This window comes from Haliaeetus leucocephalus, unplaced genomic scaffold (genome assembly GCF_000737465.1).
Source record: "Haliaeetus leucocephalus isolate CR32 unplaced genomic scaffold, Haliaeetus_leucocephalus-4.0 Scaffold517, whole genome shotgun sequence".
Taxonomy (NCBI): Eukaryota; Metazoa; Chordata; class Aves; order Accipitriformes; family Accipitridae; genus Haliaeetus; species Haliaeetus leucocephalus.
Genome location: NW_010972953.1, coordinates 3,697,891 through 3,721,587, shown reverse-complemented (window position 1 = coordinate 3,721,587; position 23,697 = coordinate 3,697,891). Strand labels below are relative to the sequence as shown.

Sequence of the window (23,697 nt, the reverse complement as noted above, 5' to 3'; positions counted from 1 at the left end):
CTGCCTTGATAAAGCTGAGATTCAATTCAAGGTGAGTTTTGGAAAGGGACTGAAATTTTGAAGATACCCACATGCACCTGGCCCCCCCTTGTCTCCAGAGTCAACAATTTCCAGGGCAGCATTTCTGCATTCCTTGAAGAGGGCTTCATGGCCTTTGTTGCCACCACCAAGAAGAAAGCGAGGCCATCTTCAGCAGCCTGGTGAAATCGTGAAGCTGAAAGATGTTGCGCATGCAGGAATTTCGTCCTAACAAGGCTCCAGAGCCTCGATGTCAACAGATACTTACTGGAAGACCAGCTAATGCTTGTAATAAGTGTGACTCCAGTATCAAGCACTGCCAGCCTGATCACTGACTCTGGGTCATGGCAGCACATTTTGAGCGTTCAGCTGTTTCAAAAGCGTTGCTTTCACTGCATATGATATTTTATATTATCTCAGTCAAAGCTTGAGATAATAGCATCTGTGGGAGAATTTGGGATTGTTTACCAGCATTTGGCATCGGGCCTCTAATTTCTCATTTTCTTTGCTCCGTTTCATCCATTATTGATATTTCCATAGATGGAAAGGATTCACAGTTTAGACAGAAAATGAGAGGGCTCAGAGACCGAGCGTAGCTCAGCTTCTGTGCTTATGGAACTGGCGTAACATTTTGCAGCACAAAAGCTTCTCAATCTTACTGTTCTGGAGGTCAAAGTAGTTTTTCAAGGAAATAAACAGAAAGAGCGTATTTAGCATAACTTTTGCTCAGCTGAGCTGTCAGATACCTCTGACATCAGAGTCATCATGACAATACAATTGCATTTAGGTGCCATTGGGAGTCAAACATGGAAGGGATGAAATGAGCCAGTGAATGATTCAGGGCACCAGGAAGAACCGTAATATATACATGGCTGAGACTGTGCTGTGCATGGCAGACACCACAAACTTCAGAGCGACAGCAGGACAAATTCAAATGCATAAGAAGTAACAGCTCTTTCCACCCACATGGGCTAGAGAAGAATCTCCCTAAAGTAGGAGGAGGTCTGGAGAAACTCCAACTCTGTCCAGGGCCAGTCTCCTCATTAATGCAGAGCAGTCTCTCTCTGGTGAGGACAAAACATAGGAGGCAATGCGGCTCCCTCCCCTCCCTTCAAATATTGCTGAAAAATAGTACTAAGCCTGCAGGACCATCAGCTGCAACAGAAGATAGGTTATGTTCCTTCCTTGCAGAAAACCAAGGCAGAGTTTGAAGCAGAATTCAAATCTCCTGATTCTCACTGCTTTGTTCTGAACAAGTACGGTCCCTTGTGGCAGGTATCTAAGGAGAGACAATTACATCCTCTCCTTTTCAAGTAAAACACCCTCAGAGTTTCTGTATGAAATACCATCTACATTACAAAATAAATATAGAGGGTCCCTCTGGAATGAAATGGCACACAGCAAAACAACCTAGAAAAAGCCCAGTGTAATTGCTTCCAGGCATCACAATGTGCTAACTACCCTTTCAACTATAAAAAAAAAAACCACCCCAAAAACCAAAACCACCTTAATTTATTAAGTGCCGTCTTTGCTACAGTGCTTGAGAAGGGGTGTGAACATCTACAATGAAGCCAAGTAAAAGCTCAATAAAAGTAAATGTATTCTCTAAAAGCCTATGTGGCAAAAGAAAGGGAGGGTGTGACTTTCCCAAGTGTTTGCTTGGGAAGTCCTTCACCAGGTCCTAAATTTATAGCCCTTATACTATTAGCTATAGCCATACACTAGGTTTATACGTTGTTATGTATAAAGCTCTGCTTTCAACATGTTGTTCAGTTTAGAGGTCACCAGCCACCAATCCTGATCTTATCCCATTATCAGTGTTAGTGGAGGACCAAACAAGATACTGGGATGTTCCAGAACAATCCTAATGAAGTCAATGAATGCCAAAAGACATAACATAACTCTCAATTAGAAACTTCAGGCCCACTTTGCAGCTTTACCAAAAACATAAGGAAGTGACATAACCTAATAATGCGCTAAGTCTCACTGAATTTATACATCCAGCTTACACTTCCAAGTAGGTTTTGTACTCCTCCTGGATCGTGAAGTCAGTTCACAGCACCACCGATTAAATTTGCAGTTTGGCTGCAATTAGAAGGGTAGAGAGCAGAGCGAATATACTGGAACCATCTTACTAAGAAAAAAAGAGAACAGACATATTACAACAGATACCACAACCAACTAGGAATTCATTATTATTGAGTCTAGAATTGTATGAGGAAATCAGGACTGCGGTACTGTACATGTACCCACAGGCACAAAAAAAAAAAAATTACAAACTATACCTGCAAGGGACAGAACTGAAATGTTGAGATGAAGTGACCTGCCCCAGCAGAAGAGCGCATCTAAGCCAGGTTGCCCTCCCTAACCCCTGCTTGCTGTGCCATGTCACTGAAACAGGAACATGCTCATTGGCTATAGAGCCAGAAAGGACACAGAATTTGTAATTTTTTTATTTTATGTAACACCACAAAAGAACAAATTGCCATAAGTATCTTTCCCACTGCCTCACCCTAGTACTGCTGACATCTGGGTTTCTGCTGATACTATAGCTGGAATACGTTTCCTTCACCAAAGAAATCAAACATTCCTTTCTACAAGCCTGAATATGCCAACATGTTAAAATGCAAGAGACCTTGCTCAGAAGAGGATTTTAACACATTAATTAACATTTAAAATGCTGTGTGTTTTCTAGTGTGACTGAGCACAAATACAATTTCAAGATAAAATACATAAAGAGCCAAAGCACAAGATACCACCTGTCTCTCCGTTAAGGTGGGTACCACTATACCGACACGTCTCTAATCCTGATCTTTAGGTGAAGGGCATGGAGACGTTCAAACACACATTGTGCAAGCCTTCCTCAAGCTCTATGACTGATGTTAGGACACAACCCTGTAGTCACACTTGCTCAGATTTCAGCTCAGTCACTAGCTATAGGAGAAAAAGTATTTTACCTTGCTCAGAACAAAGGTAAACAGCTGCTTAAGCACACATTCCTCTGAAGTGCGAAGGACCGCAGTTCCCTCCCGCTGACTTCAGCTTCTGTCAAAGGCTCTCCGCACCTCAGGCTGACCTTCACGCGTGCAGAACGGAGCAGTCACAGAATGATGTATTGCAGGTGCCGAGTAAGCCCACACAGGAACAAAGACTCACAGATCTAGCCAGGTGTGTGCCTCCTGTTTGGTTTAATAAAGCAAGGGAACAAGGCTTGGCTGTGGTCTCTTTCCACATTAAAAGCACACTGGACCATGAACCCCTCCTAGCAAGTTTTACACATTAAGCAGAGCAAGTAAACAAAAGCCAGTAAGTGCAAGATTCGTAAAACAGTCTTCTGTTCTGGGGAAAAAAAAAAAAAAAAAAATCAGTAATCCAAAACCAGACAAAAATGGAAATATAACCTTTCAGGGAATAAATAAAGAGACATTTTATGCATGAGGTCTTTCTGGAGGGAAGCAGTTCAGTAGCAAGGTAGAAATAGAATGAGATGCAGTAATCACAGGATTGCAAAAATAGGGTCTGTTCTTAGCTATTATAAAATAAAACCAAAGTACCCCCAGCAACTTTTTCTCTGAAATACACAGGCAGACTGTCCAAAGAAAAGACCACGCATTTTTTCAGCTGTTTGTCAAGAAGAATGCTTTAAAGGAATTTGGGATATTTATTTATACAAAGTGCAAGCTCAGAAAGGGCTGAGTTCGTGCCTCTGTGCAAGCCTACTTTTAAAAACAGCACCTCAGTTAATAGCAGGTCAGTGATTAAGAGAAACAGGTTCTGATGGTCATTACTGCCTCATCGCATGGAGTAAATAAAGCAAACGTGAATTTCATTCATTTTACAAGGAAGGCTCTGTCACTCTGGAGATGGATGGACAGAGTAAAAATGGAGTAGAATCACTTCTGATAGTGATCGATGGCTAATTTCAAGTTCCTTTCTGTAAAGCCTCTGCTTTGCCTCCTCCTTGCCCACCCACATCAGTACTTACAAGGAGCCAGCCACCTAATTCCCTCCAGCTCCCGTGAACCCCTGCCTTCCACACCAACTCTGAGGCAGACGATGTGCTAGACAAAGTCTCCCATTATATTTGCACAATGGGGCCCCATGGCACTGTCACAGAAAGGAGGCACGGCGTCGCATACTGTAAAGGAATGTGATTTTGTAGCATTTTTAATATAATTCAATTATATCACGCCAATGTGTGTTAGGAGAAGGGCACATAGCCTCCCTCTATTGGCTAACGTAAAAAACACTGCTGAAATTTGCCTGATCTGTGAAAGAGAGGAGAACCTGGTGGCAAAAGCACATGCAGTGCCAACAAGCTGGTGTTTTACAATTTTGTTGATCAATGCATGCACATTTTATATAAAGTCTGACCATTTCCTTCCTGTGGAAATGGGTCTTTGGAGATTTTTGAAAACAAGTAATTATTTAGCTTTATTACAACAAAAACTTTACAGAGCTCAATACTGCAATCCAAACCGGACATTCTCTAAGCTGGTGTCAAACTCCCATTCAAAATTCCGGTGAGGTAAACATCTAAATGGGACTCTGCTGTACAGGCACCCAAAACACCATAAAAACCTTCTCAGTCCCTCCTTCAGCCCAGCAATTCCCAGGGTTGTTCTGCTGAAATTCCTAACTTCTTCAGCACTATTTTTCTGATAATTTGCTTATGGAAACCCATAAACTCTCTCAACTGTTCACTCAATTGCACAAGCACACGATACCATTAGAAAACGTACATATCAAACTTGGGCCAATATGGAATACAGTTAAAAAACCACATGTGAATGGCACTGCATTGTTTTTATTTTAAGTGTCTTTACACAATGGAAGATGTTGGAATGCAAATTGTTATACATTTTACACAAGATACATTGACAACATTACTTGCTTCATTTGCCTTATAAAACTGTTTCTGAAGGTCTTCCACTTATTCCTACTCACAGCAACTTCTACAATGGGGTAGAAATTAAACAATTAACAAAATATAAACACCACAGAAAATCCAAAATGGACTTCTGGAATTTTAAAAATACACAAGCCTGATGGACAACACAAAGGGGGGGGTTTTGGTGGTTTTTTTTTTTTTTTATTTAAATAACATGGAACAGTGAGACAGAGAAGTCAAGACTTTTGAGTGATTTTAATACCTGAAGAGATACAGAAATATCATGCCTGTGGAGGCAAGATGAACAAAACCCATCGTTCTACCTTTTTAATATACACTACTCCTGCCTCTGGAACAAGGACCTGCCTGCAGGATCCCATTTTGCAACTTGAAGCTGGTGGCAGGAAGGCATCACGAGCTGGCACAATACGGAGTTGAAAACTACCATGCCCATGCAAATTCATGATCATTACTTTTTCTCTCTGCCATCAATCAAGTGAAAACACTTTTGAAAATTCAATAAGCACATCATGGAGAATTGAAACACACAAAAATGAATTTGAAAAAGGCCAATTTCTGAATGACTTCTATGTATGAACATCAGTGGCCTGGTTTGTTCACAAATAATTTTATTCTTTTAAATAGAAAAAAGAAGAATCTGTCTAGACTAAAAAAGGTTGGTTATAAAATAGCATAAAAGCATAGGAGCATGTGTCATTATACCGAGGCCTATTTTCCTCTTACTAAAACACACTTAACACAAGATCACAAAATTAAAAATCTCTATTTTAAAAGAGGCATCCTGGTCTCAAAAGTAGCAGATGCTCTATCAGACAGACAGGATGCCACACAGAAAAAGTCTGAATGAAAAACAGCAAACAAGGGCTGAGACTGCATAAAAACTGGCTAAGCCAGGCAACTGATTGTCTTAAAAAAATATGAAACAGACTGGAGAAGTTTAGGAGCACAAGTTAAAAATTAACCCTAGATGCTTTATCTCCTAACATAACTTAGTTATAACGTAACAGTCACTGAATTTATTTGTAAATGGAGGCCATCTCTAGGACTGCAGAGGAACAAATGTTACCACATTTTCAAAGAGGATCAGAGACAGCACATTCAATAGCTGAATCCGTATTTCACTCTACAGATTGTAATTCACTCCTAATTAGACGTCAGTGCAAACCATTGTACCTGTCAGTGTACCATCACAGATAGTAGCAGCAGCAGTGTTGGTGACAGACTCGGAGTCTGTCTTCTCCGTGGTCTGTGGTTCTTCCTCCTGTATTCTTCTCTGTGTAGTTAGCAAAACTACTTGAATTTAGTTCCATACGTGTATTTGTGCCTCATGTCAAATTAAAAATACATAGTTGGCATTTCTGAGAAAAGCAAAGACTAATCTTCACCCCAGGAGATTACTAGCTGGGAAGGAATTTTAGCATAAAAAGAGTACGTTTCACTTGCATTTAACACTATATTAACTGGAAGCTGTTGTACCAGTACAGATCAGCTTTTAATTGCTATACAATGAACTTTCTTGAATCCAATCATGACAGTAAGATATTATTTCAGCACTTGGTACATCACACTGTACAATATAAAGAAAAGGGCAACATCTTAAAAAAACAAAAAAACAAACCAAAAACCAACCAAAAACACCACAACCAGACTTCCTATTTTTCACTATTTCAAGTCAGGTGGATTTGCTACACTTGGGGGACTAGGCCCTAAAATTAAAGTGCTTTTCAGAGCATTGGCATCCAAAATCTTGAACATGAGAGACAACTACAAGTAAAATCTGTTGTCGCTATACATAACATATAGCAGCAGTACAGACATCAACACATGTACTCAGTTAAGTGTCTGATTCTTGATACTATCTTGAGCACCACACAATTTAACAGTGCATAGTACCCCCTACTGCCAGTGTACAATCAAATGCTTTAGATTCATTGAGGATTGTTGCAGGTGGTTCTGGGCGCCTTGTCTGCATGATCTTCTGTTTGGGATTTTTTATTTCATCTTCCTCTTCTGTCTCACTTTCACAGACATGGACGACTACACTAGGAGTTGATTCTGTTCCTGCATGAAGCTCGTACTTTTCCCCTGAAGAGCAGCAAACAAAAATCATGCTAAGAACACCCCCAAGGAAAAGCATTAAGTCACTTTATCTCAAAAACTCCTTACTATCTGCAGTAACACAACCAAATATTGATTTATTCCCATCTCATCTCTAATTTGCTCAACTTCCACGCTTCACCAGACCTGTTAAATGTTTTAAGATAGTCCCTGTATCTGTTACACTGTACCTTGAATAAAACCAATCTTTTAATTCATATTTAAAGGAAGGGACGGAGGGATGTAAAAAACTATCATGAAACACTGAAGACATCAGAATACAAGCAGCTGTAAAGAGAACTAGGCCTTAAGCCTAGTTCCTAAGACTCGTTTCTAAGACTATTCTTATCAGACATATAACTAATGATTAGAGATTGCTTTAGATGTGATTAACAGAATGCAGGTGCTTAGAAAACAATATGCGTAAGCTGCTTATTTGTCCTATGTGTAGCCCCCACCATGGCTGGCTAAAAACCCAGTCAAGCTGTATCAACAGAAGAAGAATGTAATCATACATCTTAGACCTGAGACATGGGAGTAAGTTATTAACTTTAGAACAAGATAAATTAATAGAATAGCCTCAGTGATTTTCAGAAATTCAAAGGTGATCTTTGATGTGTAAGAAGATAAGTGATTGTGGTGACCCAAGACCTTTTGCCTACGACCACTAACTTCAGAAGAACCGGGACACAAGAATTAACGAGATAAATTGGTGAATGATAATGACATAGGAACCGAGATCAACTGGAAAATTACAAAGACTTTGGACTGGGACAGTGGGTGGTAAAAGGTATATAAGACTGAGAAATTTTTCGAAGTTTGCCATTCACTGCGGTGGTGGCCCCACTCTGCATTGTTAATAAAGCAAACCTAGAGAAACCCATGACTGAAAATCCTTTAACAGAATTGGCACCCCACATGGGACTCTAGGACACAAGAGAGAAAGAGAGCAACTGGATATTTCTCTGGACAAACCCGTTACCAACACTCAATTGCCGGCAGAAATAATCAGGTGAGTTCACCTAAGAGACTTGGGCATGGGTAATTCCAGATAAAATCATCCTGGGAAACTCTTGTGTTCAAATTTGCAAAAAAAATATTAAGAAAGATGGGGTCAGCACCCAGCGTTGAAAGAGGGACGCCCCTTGCTGAGGTTTTAGAAAACTGGAAAAAAGATACCCTTGGCACAGGTATTGCAAAAAAGGAAATTGATAATATTGTGCCAAGAGGAATGGCCATTCCTGACGAGAAATAGAGGAGGAGGGCCAATGGATGAGTGGCCTCCTAAGGGAACATTTAAACCCCATAAGCAGAAGTTTTTGAGAATGATTTTGGAAGACTCTGGAAGTCAAGATCTTGATTATTGGTATATTTGGTATAACTGGGCACAACAAAGGAGGAAAATTCCCTGTTGAAAATGAGAAAAGTTTACTTCCCTTGGCCCCTGAGGCTGAGAAAACTGAGCTTTTCTCAAAGGGTGCTGACATGTACCCAAAGCATTCGGATTACATCCCAAACCCAAGAGCAGGACTGGGTGCACCTGCTGAAGTTCCTGTGGTAACTGCAGTAATGAGGCATGAACCTTGAAAACAAGGTGATTTAGTAGCTTGGCAGTTGAAGATGCCTCGGCTGCATGATGACGCTGAAAAATGTGCTCAATTGTTATCAAGAATTGTCACTGATTATACCCCTAGTTGGAATGATATGAGGACGCTGCTGCGAGAATTATTTCAGGCAGAGGAAAGAGAAAAGATTTTTCAAAAGGATAGAGAAATTGCTCAGAAAGGTCAGGGGTTAAACCCATGGCCTGAACAAGATCCAGAACGGAATCTCGCAACCACAGAAGGAACTAGTGCTCACCGAGCTGCCATTCAACAGTTAATAGAAGCAGTTCGCCAAGCTGGTGAGAGAGTAACTAATTGGACAAAGGTTTTAGAATGTAGGCAGAGACCTGATGAACATCCGAGTGATTACTGGGGACGACTGAAGGCAACTTTATTGAAATATGGGGGCATGACCCGTGACAATTTCCAGGAGCCTTTAGCTATCAGTGTTTTTGTACATCAATCTGCTCCAGACATAAGTAAATATTTTAAGAAACATATGCCATGTTGGCAGGGTGAGACATTAGCTAAAATTCTAAGTATTGCTGCCTTTGTTTTTGAGGGAAGACCTGAAGAAAGACAAAAACAGGAAGAAGAGAAATTAAAAATTGAAAGAAAGCAAGAGCGGAAAGAGAAGGAGAGAGAAATTAGGCTGTTAGCTGCAGCAATTACTCAGAATTTTAACCCACGAATAAGAGGTCAGGGATTTTCTCGGGGGAGATTTAGGGGAAGAGGGGGGGCAAAACAGAGTTCCCTCTGCTTCCCAACATGCTAACTCTTTAGAGTGTTTTTATTGTAGAAATTTAGGACATATGCAAAGACAGTGTCCACTGAGACCTGTTGCAACCTGAGGAAGACTTCCACCTGCCCGACCCCCATGACCTCATTCGCAGTAAAGAACGGTACTCCTCTTCTCTGGAAACTAAAAGAGCAATGGAACCTGTTGGAATCAAGGTAGATGAGCGCGGTCAGATTTCTGCAAAGGTAAACAGTATTCTTGTTACTTTCCTAGTAGATACGGGAGCGACGTTGTCTTTGTTAAATTTTGAAATCCCTCAGATGTCAAATGAAGCTGTGATAATACGGGGGGTGGTGGGGGAAGAGATAAAATATTTGTCTACTCCTCTACCAGTAATTTTGAATGAAAAATCAGTCTGGGGAAGATTTGTAATTTCTCCAGACTCTCCTGTTTCTCTGCTGGGACAAGACCTCTTGCAGGAATTTGGCACATTTATCTCTTTGGTGCCTACAGGGATCCGATTAATTGTAATGGGTTCTGAAGTAATCCAACTTAAAGAACAAAACCATAGTGATTTAAAAATACCACCCGAATTAGCTGGAGTTCCCAGAGAACTCCGGAGTACATCAGGAGATGAAGTAGTATTATTAAAATCTGCTGAACCAGTTGTGATAAAAACAAAGGAGGGACTCCTCCCTCAGTTCAGCAATATCCAATTATAAATGAAGCCATTTTTTAGAAAAGGGGATTTTGAAAGAATGCCATAGTCCCTATAATACCCCAATTTTGCCAGTGAGTAGACATAGGACAGATAAGGATGGAGATCCTGAATACAGACGTGTTCAAGATTTACAAGCAGTGAATAAGCATGTAATTGCTCCACACCCTGTGGTGCCAGATCCTAGTTTGATTTTAACCCAGATTCCAGTCTGGGCACAGTATTTTACAGTGCTTAACCTTACCGGAGCTTTCTTTAATATTCCAATTGCTGAAGAAAGCCAGCCAATTTTTGCCTTTATTTGGCAAGGGAAACAACTTACTTGGACCAGGCTGCCACAAGATTTTACCAGCTCACCAACAATTTTTTCTCAGATTTTGAAGAAAGATTTATTTGGAAAAAACTATATCTTGTGAATCAATCTTGGTGCAATATGTTGATGATTTATTATTGGCAAGTAAAACTGAGAATGATTGTATTCGAGATACTGAATATCTGTGTATCCAACTTGTTAAAAAGGGACACTGTGCATCTCCATCTAAATTGCATTTTTGCAAACAGCAAGTAAAATATTTGGTATTTATATTAAAGCCCAGAAGGTGTGAAGTAGACCCTGAAAGAGTTCAAGCAATTCAAGAAATACCTAGACCAGTGACAAAAAAAACAGTTGAGAGGATTTTTAGGACAGGTAGGATTTTGCTGTCCTTGGATCTCGGGATTCAGTGAAATAGCTAAACCTCTGCATGAAGCAACTTGAAATGAGGAAATGGAACCAATTGCTTGGGGCACTGAGAGGGAGAAAGCCTTTCATACTTTAAAGGCTGCACTCTTATCTGCCCCAGCGTTAGGGCTTCCTGATTATTCAAAACCTTTTAAATTATATTGTGATGAAGCAAAAGGGGTTGCAAAGGGAGTGTTAGTACAAACTTTAGGACCGCATGAGAGACCTGTTGCTTATTTTTCTTCTACATTGGATCCAGTGACTAAAGGAACTCCTTTTTGTATCAGAGCAATAGCAGCTGCAGCTGAAATGGTTGAGAAAACCAGAACAATTGTTTTAGGTCATCCACTAACTGTTTGTGTACCCCATGAGGTAGAAATTTTGTTAAAGCAATATGTGGAGAAAGCTTTGTCTCCACAATGGGCACACAGATGTGAAATAATTCTTTTATTGACTGATAATTTGAAACTGGAAAGGTGCAATACTTTAAACCCTGCGACTTTAATGCCTTTACCCTTTGATGGAGAAAAAGATAACCACAATTGTGTTTATCTCGTAAGTGAAACCAGCAAGCTGCGAGATGACCTGAGAGATCAACCTTTAGATAACCCTGATTTAAACCTCTTCATGGATGGCTCATCTTACTATGAAAAAGGTTGAAGATATACCGGTTTCGCAGTCAACACAGAAACACAGGTACTGTTGGCCAGATCTTTGCCTGCACCTTTAGGTGCACAAGGAGCAGAAATAGTTACTCTAACTGAAGCTGCTAAATATGCGATTGGAGTAAGATTTAACATTTATACAGACTCTAAATATGCCTTTGGTGTATGTCATGCTACGGGGACTTTATGGAAAGAAAGGGTTTTTCTGACTTCGGTGGGAAAAACTGTTGCCCATGGACAACAGATCAAAGACCTCTTAGAGGCAATCCAATTGCTCTCTGAAATATCTGTGAGCTATAAAGGCACATACACAGAGACAAGACATGATCGCGAAGGGAAATTCTCTAGCTGACCAAGCCGGTAGAGCAGCAGCACGACAGGTCATATCCGTTACGTCTCTGTTACAACATGAAATAACATTTGAGCTCCCAGACATGAATAAGCTGTATAAAGACCTCTCTGAAGAAGAAAGACAACAATAGACTCGGCTGGGAGCCCACCGGCGAGAAGGGCAGTGGATTCTGAATAACAAACCTCTCCTTCCAAAAAGGTATTTATTACCGATAATGTGGTGGCACCATGAGAGGACCCATGGGAGACCATAGAGCCTAGCGCTCCGAATCCAGAGACTCTGGGCAGCCCCCGGAATTTATGCAGCAGCAAAAAGAATTTGTGAAGGATGTAAGCTTTGCAGACAATATGCTTCAGCGCGAATTAAACCTCCCGGTGGGAAAAGACCTCCAGCCACCTTTCCTTTTCAAAAAACTCCAAATTGATTATGCAGACATGCCAAAAACAATGGGGTACTCTTACATATTAGTGATGTTGATCAACTATCAGGATGGGTGGAAGCTTTCCCAACTAGGAAAAATGATTCCAAGGCAGTAGTAAAAGCCTTATTGAAAGAAATCATTCCAAGGTATGGGGTTCCTGAAGTAATCAATTCAGATCGAGGGAGTCAATTCACAGCTGCTATCCTGATATAGATTTATAATTCTTTAGGGATTTTTAATAAATTTCATACTCCAGATCATCCCGAATCATCTGGTTAAGTAGAATGAATGAATATGACATTGAAGGAGAAGTTAGTAAAGGTTCGTAAACAGACTGGTTTGAAATGGCCTGAGGCCTTAAATTTGGGTTTGTGGGATATTAGGAATACTCCAAGGCAACCAATTGGAGTTTCTCCAGCTGAGATCCTTTTTGGGAGAATACTTGCTGTTCCAGGTACATATGTGCCAGCAAAGACTAGCCTCTTGGATGGACATGAACAGGTAACACAATACCTTTTGTATCTGCAAAATTATTTTTTCCAAATGTGTAACCATCCCTATTGGTATCAGGGAATAAGCCCTGAAATCCAAGTTCATGATACACAGCCAGGGGACAAAGTTTATATAAAGAATTTCAAAAGAAAAACCAGATTTGAACCAAAATGGGAAGGACCTTATACTGCTAACTTCTTTTTATGCCATGAAGGTATCTGGGAAAGAAACTTGGATCCATCATTCACATGCCCGCAAAGAATCTGAAGAATAATAGACAATTGTAAAGTATTATTCCTTTTTGTACTTGTTTGTATTCTACCCTGGAGTGACATCTTGTGGACAAAATTTGCATTGCGCTATCGAGATGCCCATACCAATAGAACTGTTAATACATACAGTGATTGTTCTTCTCAGCTTTCGGGCCAAATTACACACCTATGCGCAAAGCCTGCACAGGTCATTTTTTTTGGCTAGTTACCCAAAGACCAGACAGAGAGACCCTATTTATCCACTTCTTAATTCTCTCGAATTCTGTGCAAACGTTAGAAGTAGATTTGACGATCCGTGGGATACTTGGTCGAACAGTCATGGCTTTTCTAAACAGTGGTGGGGATATGGCATTCCGAGAACTTATCCTGTATATCATATTCATGTTCAAGAACCAACATGGGGAATTGCAATATGGTGCTTTGACCATCAAATGTGGAGAATTTATGGTAAGGGAAACTGGTGCTGTCATCAATTCTACCTATCAAGCAATTGTTTTACTTTCAAATTTAGGATTGTAATAATCAAATGGAGACCTAATCTTGAGCGGAATTTTTGGCACCGTCACATGAATTATCCTCATTCTTATTACAACATGTCATCTCTGAATGTGTTAAAACAATTTGTATGGAAACCTAGGGATGTTAACCAAGTAGAAACTGCCTGGACCAACAATATGCATGTGTCATTGATGAAATCTTTTACTAATAATCTAAATTTAAGTGAATGTTGGATTTGTGTTGCTCTACCAAAGACAGTGAATCAAGGATTTCACTTAGTAGGAATACCGATTCCTAAAAGTGCAAATTAGAAAAAATACTGGTTTAATACTACTTTTTCCGAATCTTATGAAGAACAAATTTGGGAAATTAGACTATCAAATTCAGGAGATTATTCACAAGTCCACTGTGTACAAAGATGTTATCCCCCAAGTGTTGATAATCAACATTTATGCAAAAATCATTCATTTGTAGGAAATTGGACTCAATGTCAAAACACAACTTCTATCAACTCAGGATTGCGTTTAAGCTGGCGAGCACCTGAGGACTTAGGCATTTTTTGGTTATGTAGGAGCAAAGCTTATAAAGCTTTGCCTCCAGACTGGGGAGGTATTTGTACCCTAGGAGTAATGTCTACAGATTTGGAAATTCACCCAAAAGCTGTCTCAAGTGCAACATGGCATAGAACCTTTCTAATTCAAACCCAAGAAACTCTAAATCCTTTCACTGAAAGACCAACAGGATTCCATTCATTTGTTAGGTGGTTAATTCCAGCTTTAGAAGTAAGCAAATTGGAAAAAGCAGTCTTAAATGTCTCTGGAGAAATTGAAAAATTAGCAAATTCAACTGCTCATGGACTTTTCACTCTCCAGAAAGAGGTAACTGAACTTTCAAAAATGACTATCCAAAACTGAATGGCTTTAGACATGATTCTGGCTTCACAAGGTGGAGTTCGTACTGTCCTAAATACAGTTGCTGTATGTATACTGATCGATCGGGAGAATTAATAACAGATGTCCAGAAAATTTGGGAGGTTAGTGCCACAATGCAACAAATTCAAAGAGGTGACACATCCTGGGGATTTTCTGACACATTCTCTTGGTTAACATCTTGGTTTCCCAATTTGACTACTTAGGTGAAATAACTAATTGTAACAGTCTTTGTTGTTATAATCACAGTAGTATGTGTGATTGTTTTGTTCCAATGCTGTGTAAGTTGTAGCTCTAGGCTAATACAGAAGATAGAAAGAGAAATGTGGAGTTATCAATAGGATTACAGGAATGCGATGAAAAACAAAAGGAGGGAATTGTAAAGGGAACTAGGCCTTAGGCCTCATTGTTTCTAAGACTATTCATATCAGACATATAACTAATGATTAGAGATTGCTTTAGATGTGATTAATAGAATGCAGGTGCTTAGAAAACAATATGCGTAAGCTGCTTATTTGTCCTATGTGTAGCCCCCACCATGGCTGGCTAAAAACCCAGTCAAGCTGTATCAACAGAAGAAGAATGTAATCATACATCTTAGACCTGAGACATGGGAGTAAGTTATTAACTTTAGAACAAGATAAATTAATAGAATAGCCTCAGTGATTTTCAGAAATTCAAAGGTGATCTTTGATGTGTAAGAAGATAAGTGATTGTGGTGACCCAAGACCTTTTGCCTACGACCACTAACTTCAGAAGAACCGGGACACAAGAATTAACGAGATAAATTGGTGAATGATAATGACATAGGAACCGAGATCAACTGGAAAATTACAAAGACTTTGGGCTGGGATAATGGGTGGTAAAAGGTATATAAGACTGAGAAATTTTTCGAAGTTTGCCATTCACTGCGGTGGTGGCCCCACTCTGCATTGTTAATAAAGCAAACCTAGAGAAACCCATGACTGAAAATCCTTTAACAGCAGCATAAAAATTTTTAAGTGGCACCATTTATGCTGTACATTTACATGACATTTGTAAATGAAAAGCTACAAAAGCATTTGAAAACATTAAGCCTCCTGATTCCCTGCTTTTCACAGAAAGCAAACAGCATGTTTCCTAGGAAGGCTCATAAAGAAGTCTGATGATTAAACACAAGAAGTACATATTAGCATCCTTAATAACTGGAGCTGTCCATCTGCCAGAGACTGAACTTCTCATTCCTCTTGTTTGTTACTTAATATTGACACTATAACAAAATTCAATAAATGGATGTGAGGGAGCTAGTACCACACAGTCCAGTTCTGTGCTATACTTTCAATTAACGGATTAAGTAAAAAAAGTGATGGATCATTTTATTCAAGTAAGAAACATCACATAAGAGAGACTCTGTTTCTTCACACAGAAAGAAAGGTAAGTAGATAAATTCCCTCGTTAACTATTTTTGAAGTTAAGTAACACAACAAAAGCAGGTAAATATTCCTACCTGGTCCCAACTTGGAGACAGCACAAAGCAAGTCATAGTTTATCAGGGGAGTTGCATCTTCACTCTGTTTCCATCCAACTGGTGGAGATGCAGGTGGTGATATCAGGAACTGTTTAACAGGTTGTGGAGGAAGGAGGTAGGACTTGTCACCTATTTCACTGGATACCTGCACCTGCAGACAAAAGCCAGGAGATACAGAATAAGATGACAAATATTAATTCTCTTTTTATTTAGTCTCCTTCCCCGATAATGTATGTCCATGCTGTGTGTTAGCAATGCTTACTTTAGCCTAGCTTTAAAAATAAAAGTAGTACAGCTTTTGTCAGTGCTCTTGGTACGACACCTCGGAGAAATGCTGCAGTTAAGAAACTGGCCTATGTAAGCGTTGACAATGTAGCTGTATATGACACATACTAAGCTGCTAATCCAACAAGAAGAATATGTCTGTAAAGCACCTATTATAAAGAGACCTTTGGATCCACATATTTTCTTTCAGCACATTTCTGTTTATGTATGGGGGAAGATGGTTTGTGTCACCACGCAGCAACTAATTACAACGCTGTAAGCTCAAGCTGAAAAGCAAAACTGTACCCTGAAGCATGAATTTCTCAATGAGTGAAAGTAATACATCTCAGCGTAGAGGAATGAGGTTGAAGGTAACTTCAGATATTTATCACAAATGAAACTCACAGGCAAATGTGGAATAAAGAAGAAACAGGGACACACGTACAACATCTTAGTGTTCCATAATACCTGTGCAAAGTACAGCTTCAGCTTTTTGCCGTTGAAGTCAGTTTCATGCAGTTCTATCCGTGCTCTTGCTGCTGCCTCTGGATTACTGAAGTTTATCCTTACTCTTCTAAAGCTTTTAAACAACTGGAATGTAACTTGATTATCGTAGACTGTGAAAAGTGCTTCAAATCTTTCCTGGAGATGAAGTACAAAGATTCTCCAAACACAAAATGAACATTTTCACTCAATGAAAACACATCTTCCTTTCACTTTCCTTTCCCAAATCTCATTCATTTCCTTAATCTCCTAAACCTGCACACTCCATACTTCCCTCAGTTACCCCCACTTGCAAATCCGCATTCAGTGTAGCACTGCTTTGTCTCACTATTTAAACTGGAATTCCAAGAGCGAATTGATGTGAACGAGCCTCTCAAACTCTTAATACACAAACTGCCACCTAGCGACAGTTACTCAAAGGTGCCGATGTCAACAAAAATACTGGTACTTGCACATGACTTTCACCCAAGCGTCTCCAGAAGTACTATGCAAATCAGTTAATTTTTATATTAGATAAACTAAAGTACTGAATGCTTAAGGAAAATCTCAAAATTCTCAGGATGAATTAATAAGACTACTTTGGAAGAGACAAAAATCTATTATTACTAAACAACACTTGTTCACAAAAATAAAAAATTGAAAAAAATCATGTTTTATTGACTATGGAATCTTATAATCAAGTTCTTTAAGAAATAATAACTGCATTGTTGTGAAACTCAATCTGTTTTAATTTACTAGTTCTGTGATCTACAACAGACCTAATTTGCAGATATTTCTTTTTTTTTTTCCCTAGCTTAAATACACTAGGGAAAAAAAAAATTTCATTCACTGTAAAAAGTCAGATTAAAACCAACAGATGAGAAGTATGCAAACAATCTCTTTTCAATTTATTTATTATGTTCTGATAATACTCCGTTATTCAGAGATCTACATAAGCAAATAAAAGTAATATTTTTTCATTAAGAACTCTTCCCAATGACAATAGTTAATTTGCTTGATTCCGATAGACACCAATCTCTTTACAAAAATCCTGTTGATGCCTTCATTCCTCTAAAAATAATTACAGGATGAGGTGCTTTCATTTTAAATAGGGCTGAAGAAATTCTTCAGATGATGCCCGTGTTAGTTTTAACAAAAATATGATTTTACTGCACAATTCTCTCCAATCTGTACAACGTCAAGGTCTTTATTAAATCAGAAAACCTGTTCCTTCTGCACACTGGCCAAATTTTGTACTTGACAAACACAAAACTGCAATCTAGTGGATCAAACCTGCAACTGAAAATAATGAAGACAGTGTTCCAATCATGATGTTACCCTCAAAAAGGTATTTGAGAAAGAAACAATAAATACTTTTACTCTGAATTTTTCAACTTCTGCTGTTTGAACTAAACTTGAAAAAACACTTTTAGATGCTATGTACAAGAAAAAATTATTTAAAAATGTATGCCAACTTAGACATCTTACAGTTTTTCTGTAAACATACCATGTATTTAACCTACAACACTTAAACAAAAGTGGAAACTGATGGCACTAAATTCAACAACAGTCAATTGAACAGGACCTGTTAATGTTTAAATGTTGTTTTAACAAATCAACAGTAAAACCAGAAATATAGCTAGAAAATTTCAAACAAATGGATGAAAGAACTAGGGCAAAACCAGAACCTGAGCAAAATGCTTCATAAGAATTAAATATATAGATTTCAAATCAATAGTGTCTTTTTAGCCTTTTCTCCTCACCAGAATATTAATCATCACTTACTTATGTGAAGTTTCACAAATGAAAATGCATAGCATAAAATATTTATGCCTACATACAGAACCAGGCAATCTATTTTTTACAGATGTGACTACTACAAAATCAGGGAAGAGGAAGACTGATTTTGATAGTCTGCTCTCAAGTGCTGCGAGCTTTCCTAGCGTTAGCAAATGAACTAAAAGAACATTGGGTAGCAAAACTGTAAGTGCCACCAGAAAAAACACGCCACCCCCTAAAAAAATAACCCCTAAAACCACCACAAATTTTCAAATTGCTTTCTGTTTGTGCACAGACAGCACAATTTCCATTTGTTTCATGAACTGTTTGCTGTGCATTCAGCCTTTAAAACAAGATGTAGGTAGAAGTAAATCAAGCCACTGAAACGTGTGTGCAGGGGCTGACTAAGCTGAATTTCATAAAACAGATGAAAGCCGTATAATATGTCAAAGCACCTCTATTCTTTCAAGCACTAGGAAAAAGTCTGCATAGTAAGCTTTCGATTTATAGATATAATGTATAATTCTGACCTATTCTAAACTAATGTCTTGGCTATGACAATCAGCTTAGATTAGCTTGCTGATAGTACAATCAGTACACTTTAAAAACTACATTTGAAGTGAAAACTTTTAAATTTGTGATTAAATTTACAAGTGGTTTAATGTGGCACCTAATTATCCCAGTATCATTAGAGAAAAAGCTAGCACATCTCCCTTGATACACCTTGTATGCACAGACACACTGTGGGAATACTTTCACGGAAAAAAGCAAATGTGCATTAAAATGACAGATCCCATGTAGACACATGCAAAACAATTTAGCAAGGCAACATTTCCAGTGCACACTTTCTATACTGGACACACAATGAATTATGGGGCACTGCTATTCCTGTAGCATGAGCGTTAAACTAGTCCAGTGCATTATTTAATGTTCCATTGATTAACTGATGCTTTACTACCTTCTTCCAAGGGCAGTAACCACTGAAACAAATGGACTGCTGCCCACTTACAAGTCTTTTGAACTAGAAGCTGATCTAGTAGAAGCAGTAACAATTTAAACTAGTCATCGGTGAGTTAAAAATTTATCTAGAAAAGGAGATGTCATCTTGCTTTTTTTTTTAATTAGATGACATATGATTTACATACTCTTATGCACTGCCCATTTTGTCTTCCAGTAAAAACAGCATTAATATACAAGGCTAGAAATTAACCCTTCTACTGACATACATAGGCTAGCAAAAACACTCTTTGAAAAAAAGTATTTGACACCAGGCATGTAAATAATGGCTAGTGCACTATATCTCATTCTCTCTATAAAACACGGGAAAGAAAAAATAAAGCATTGCATCTGAAAATAAGCCACTGAAGACTCAACAGCCTTTTCTGGCATCTGTGTTTCGTACCCATAGGAATACAATTACAACAAACTATAAGAACAGCAGCTCTCATTATGTAATATCCTCCTCCCTACCCAAAAGGGGATCTGTAAGCTGCTTTACAAACTGTTTATGTGACACCATGTGCATGTTCTCAACTGATCACTGTTCCTTTTATTTTGAATGTACTATGTCCATTTGTTAGGAGCACTGGCTTAGGAATTCAGCTCACAGCAAATATTTGAAAGATTGACTTATATTTAAGTACACTATTTAGCACCTCTGAGGCAGAGAGCAGCATTTCCTATCTGACACCACACCTTTCCCTCAGATGTTGAAAACTTTCAGCAAAACTGTAGGCTTCATCGGTACTTTTGTAAACTGAAACTGAAGAAGTTGCAGACCAAAACTTTCATATAAGCCCCTCCTATCTTCCCTCACTCATGTAATGTACATAATTTTCCCTGATGCTCTTGGAAGCAAAGGGAAAGTACAGATTTGACTGAATATAAATGTTAGCAGGCCAGAGAAGATTTAGATTATTGTAAGGTCTTTATAAGCCACTTTCAAGGTGTTCAAGTCGGAACATACATCCTGCAAATTTATAATGCTCTTTTAACAGAATTCTTGCCTTGAAATAAAACATTTAAATCTGCTTTCAGATTTTATTTAAATCTGCCCTTGGATGTGGTACATTGGATAAAGACAAAAAAGAAAAAAAATCGGAATAGCTTTTCATGGGAGAAGCACTCTGTACCTACTAACAATGTCAAATGCCAGAAAAGTGTAGTATTATCTGCTCTTTGGTAACTGTACTCATTCTGATCTGAGCTCACCAGGTTGTTTTTTTCCCTCCAATTATAATATGCAGTAACACACTGAAAATTCAGACAAAACTGTTCAATAGCTGTATCTATACTTACAATACTATGCCCCAAATATATCTCTCTCCACCTTACCTTTTCTTCCTGTACCTCAAACACCGCTTCATGAACACTGCAAGCAAAGAGTGAGGTAGGCAAGTCACTTAAATCCATCATCTCTTCCAAATCATCTTCATTTTCTCCAAAAATCATCTGTTCTTCCTCTTCTTGGTCACTGCTGTAGAGGTCTGACTGGCTGTCACTCCAGGACTTCATAGTATCTCTGAGCATCGTTCACCCAAGCAACTCTTCTTTACGTTCCAGTTTCTAATAGGGGTCTGCCATTCCAAAAAACAAAACCAAAAGAGAATATGAAGATACCACATCTTCTTTGCTTTGACTGTTCTTTAAGGCAAACAATTTGACAAAAAAGAATAGAAATCAACATGAAACTTGTTCTCTCATCCACAAAACAGAACCACTGTATCCCACTTCTGTAAATGAGATAAAGACTCCGCTGTTCAATCTATGAAAAGGAAGATAAAGTCACTCAGTCAAGTAAATGAAATTTCTCCTCCCTTTACTCTGGCAGAAATCAAGAACTACAATATTGTTCTAGAAGCTTTTCTCCATGACACACTTTTCAGTTAATAGCAATTTCTTATTAAATAACTTAAAAGCACTTCCCAAGCAATCAGAGTAGTCTTCTGATATTTGAAGAAATATCTTTATTTCATCAATGGGAACACATGTATAGAGCAAAATTAAATCATCTGTCCAAAGCCTCTCCAAGCCAGTGGCAGATACAGGAACAAAATCTAAGATCTCCTAATGTAAGGAGATTTCCTTCCCCTAAGCACTGGAGCATGCCTTTCCCATAGGTAAGAGAGTATCTATAGCCTTGAGTAAACACATCAAGGAAGAAAAAAAAAATGCTAACAAGCAAGAGATTTTAGGTAAACTGGTTTTTACACAATAAAAAAGATTTTAATGAAGCATACCTTTTGCCACTTATTGCTGTAAAAATCATGAGAAAGTTATCACACTACTGTATATTCTAATGTAAATGATAGAAAACATGTAACTGCACTACATCTAGATTTGGAGGGGGTGTTAATTTGTGACAACGCTACAAAGGTAAGTAAATATATTATGCATCATTGGCAATGATCTCATTTGAATATTTGCTTAACTAGTTTATTCTTTTGAAGCAGTCACTGAGAAATGCCATCAACCAAAATCAATATGCATTAAAAAATGCATTAAAAAATCCACAATAAATCCACGCTTACTGATGGGAAAAGGTTTAAGACAAGTTTTCTAATTAACACCACCCAAACACTCTCAACACTGTGTACTTCAGGAGAAAAAGCATGTGAAAATGAGAAAAAAAGATTTAGTACCTATTTAAAGTATTTACAAACTGCTTAGAGACACACACACACAAGGTGTGATGCTAACTTAAATGAGTTAAATCAATGCAACCTCGCCACAGACACATAAAAGCTGTCTGAAGCAATGTGTGCACATGCACACCTAACTGCAGCAGTTCACGGTCACACCTTTAGTCAAACCATTACAAAGTCATGCATAGACCTGGCTAAATTTTCCCAGCACAGCAAATTTCAAAATTTTCACAGGACATGTTCCTCAGCATCACAGAAAGAAGGATGTAAATGCAAGAAAACATGTAGCTGGTGGAAACCTCATTTTTTTGTGCTTGCTGATTCATGCAAAAAGGAAAGAGAAAAGGAAAATACGCCAACACAGTAAAAACAAAAGCCACCATCTGGCTTGGCAGCACAGAGTCAAAGAGAGTTCTGGGCTAATCAATTCAACATGCAACAGGACACAGGCACCTACAATCAAGCCAAGCTACATGTGGACAGAATTGAGAGCAACATGCTAGCATTATCTTAGTTTTGGTTCTAACTCCCCAAGCACTCCTGTCAGAGAAGAGTACGGATCACAATAGGAAATGCCTAACCTACACACGACTGCTCCAAAACCCTGGTTTTCTGAAAAATCAAAGAATGAGGAGACTTGCAAACAAGGCAAGAGAGCACAACTGGCACAGAAAGAGGAGAGTTTGGAAATGCTGGCATGTAAATTCAAAGACTTAATGGTGAATAAGACAGGAAGTAAGGTAACAGATCAACACAAAACTTGGTCAAGTTGGCCACGCTCTGAAGAGCTTAAAAAAGTTCAGGCTGTCTGAGCCTCATAAGCTACAAAATGAAGTGAAAGCAGCAGACTGGAGGGAGACAAACGCATCAAGAAAATAAGATTAATGGAGTGCACAATTACTGTGACTTACACTGAGCCTGTGGTAGTATTCCTCTCTTCATTCTGTTAGTACTGTGGAATCAGACATCACAATTAAAATGAGAGAGAATTTAATCCATAGATTATCAACTGAATCCATTACTCCTCCTTTAAAGTTGTTATTATCTACTATGTCATTTAAGGAGCTGCAATCTGTAGATTACTAACACCAAACACCACAGTGACCACAGACATGTTCCTCCATTTGGTACGTTAGCACAGAGGAACAGCAATTCAGAAAGAAAGGAGCAAAGAGATGGACAAAATGAAGGCAGATTGGGGTTTTTATTTATACAAATAAGATGCCTGAACCCTGTATTTCTGGCTAATATTCTGTACAATGAGACTTTGTATAGGCTCCTTGAATAGAAACAATCTTTTATGCACCAATGAGACAAGTATGCAAATATATCTGCTTGAAAATAAAATAAAACTGATAGTGTTAAAAAGAGCAATACAAGACACTTTCTAAAACACCAACTTAAAGACATATCAATGCATTGTGGGGAAAAAAATAATCCCAGTTTTTCCTTCTTTTGCCAAATTTGGTTAAAGTAATTAATAGAATTAAAATTAAGTTCAAAGTTCCGGCATAAGAAGGTTCTAAAACTCTGAAAACTGTTATTCTGTATTTTGAAAAAAGACATCCATGCTATTTCCATG

General features: G+C 38.5%; 1 protein-coding gene across 1 annotated transcript; it reads right to left on the bottom strand.

The window, feature by feature from the left end:
• Positions 1 to 6,577: 6,577 nt before the first annotated feature.
• On the bottom strand, positions 6,578 to 21,000 carry RCAN3 (RCAN family member 3). The gene is made up of 4 exons (XM_010576104.1): positions 20,806 to 21,000; positions 16,678 to 16,851; positions 15,925 to 16,096; positions 6,578 to 7,015 (listed from the first exon to the last, which is right to left on the bottom strand). Exons 1-4 carry the CDS (start codon positions 20,998 to 21,000, stop codon positions 6,807 to 6,809), a joined length of 750 nt encoding a protein of 249 aa, XP_010574406.1. The 3' UTR covers positions 6,578 to 6,806.
• Between the last annotated feature and the right edge of the window lie 2,697 nt (positions 21,001 to 23,697).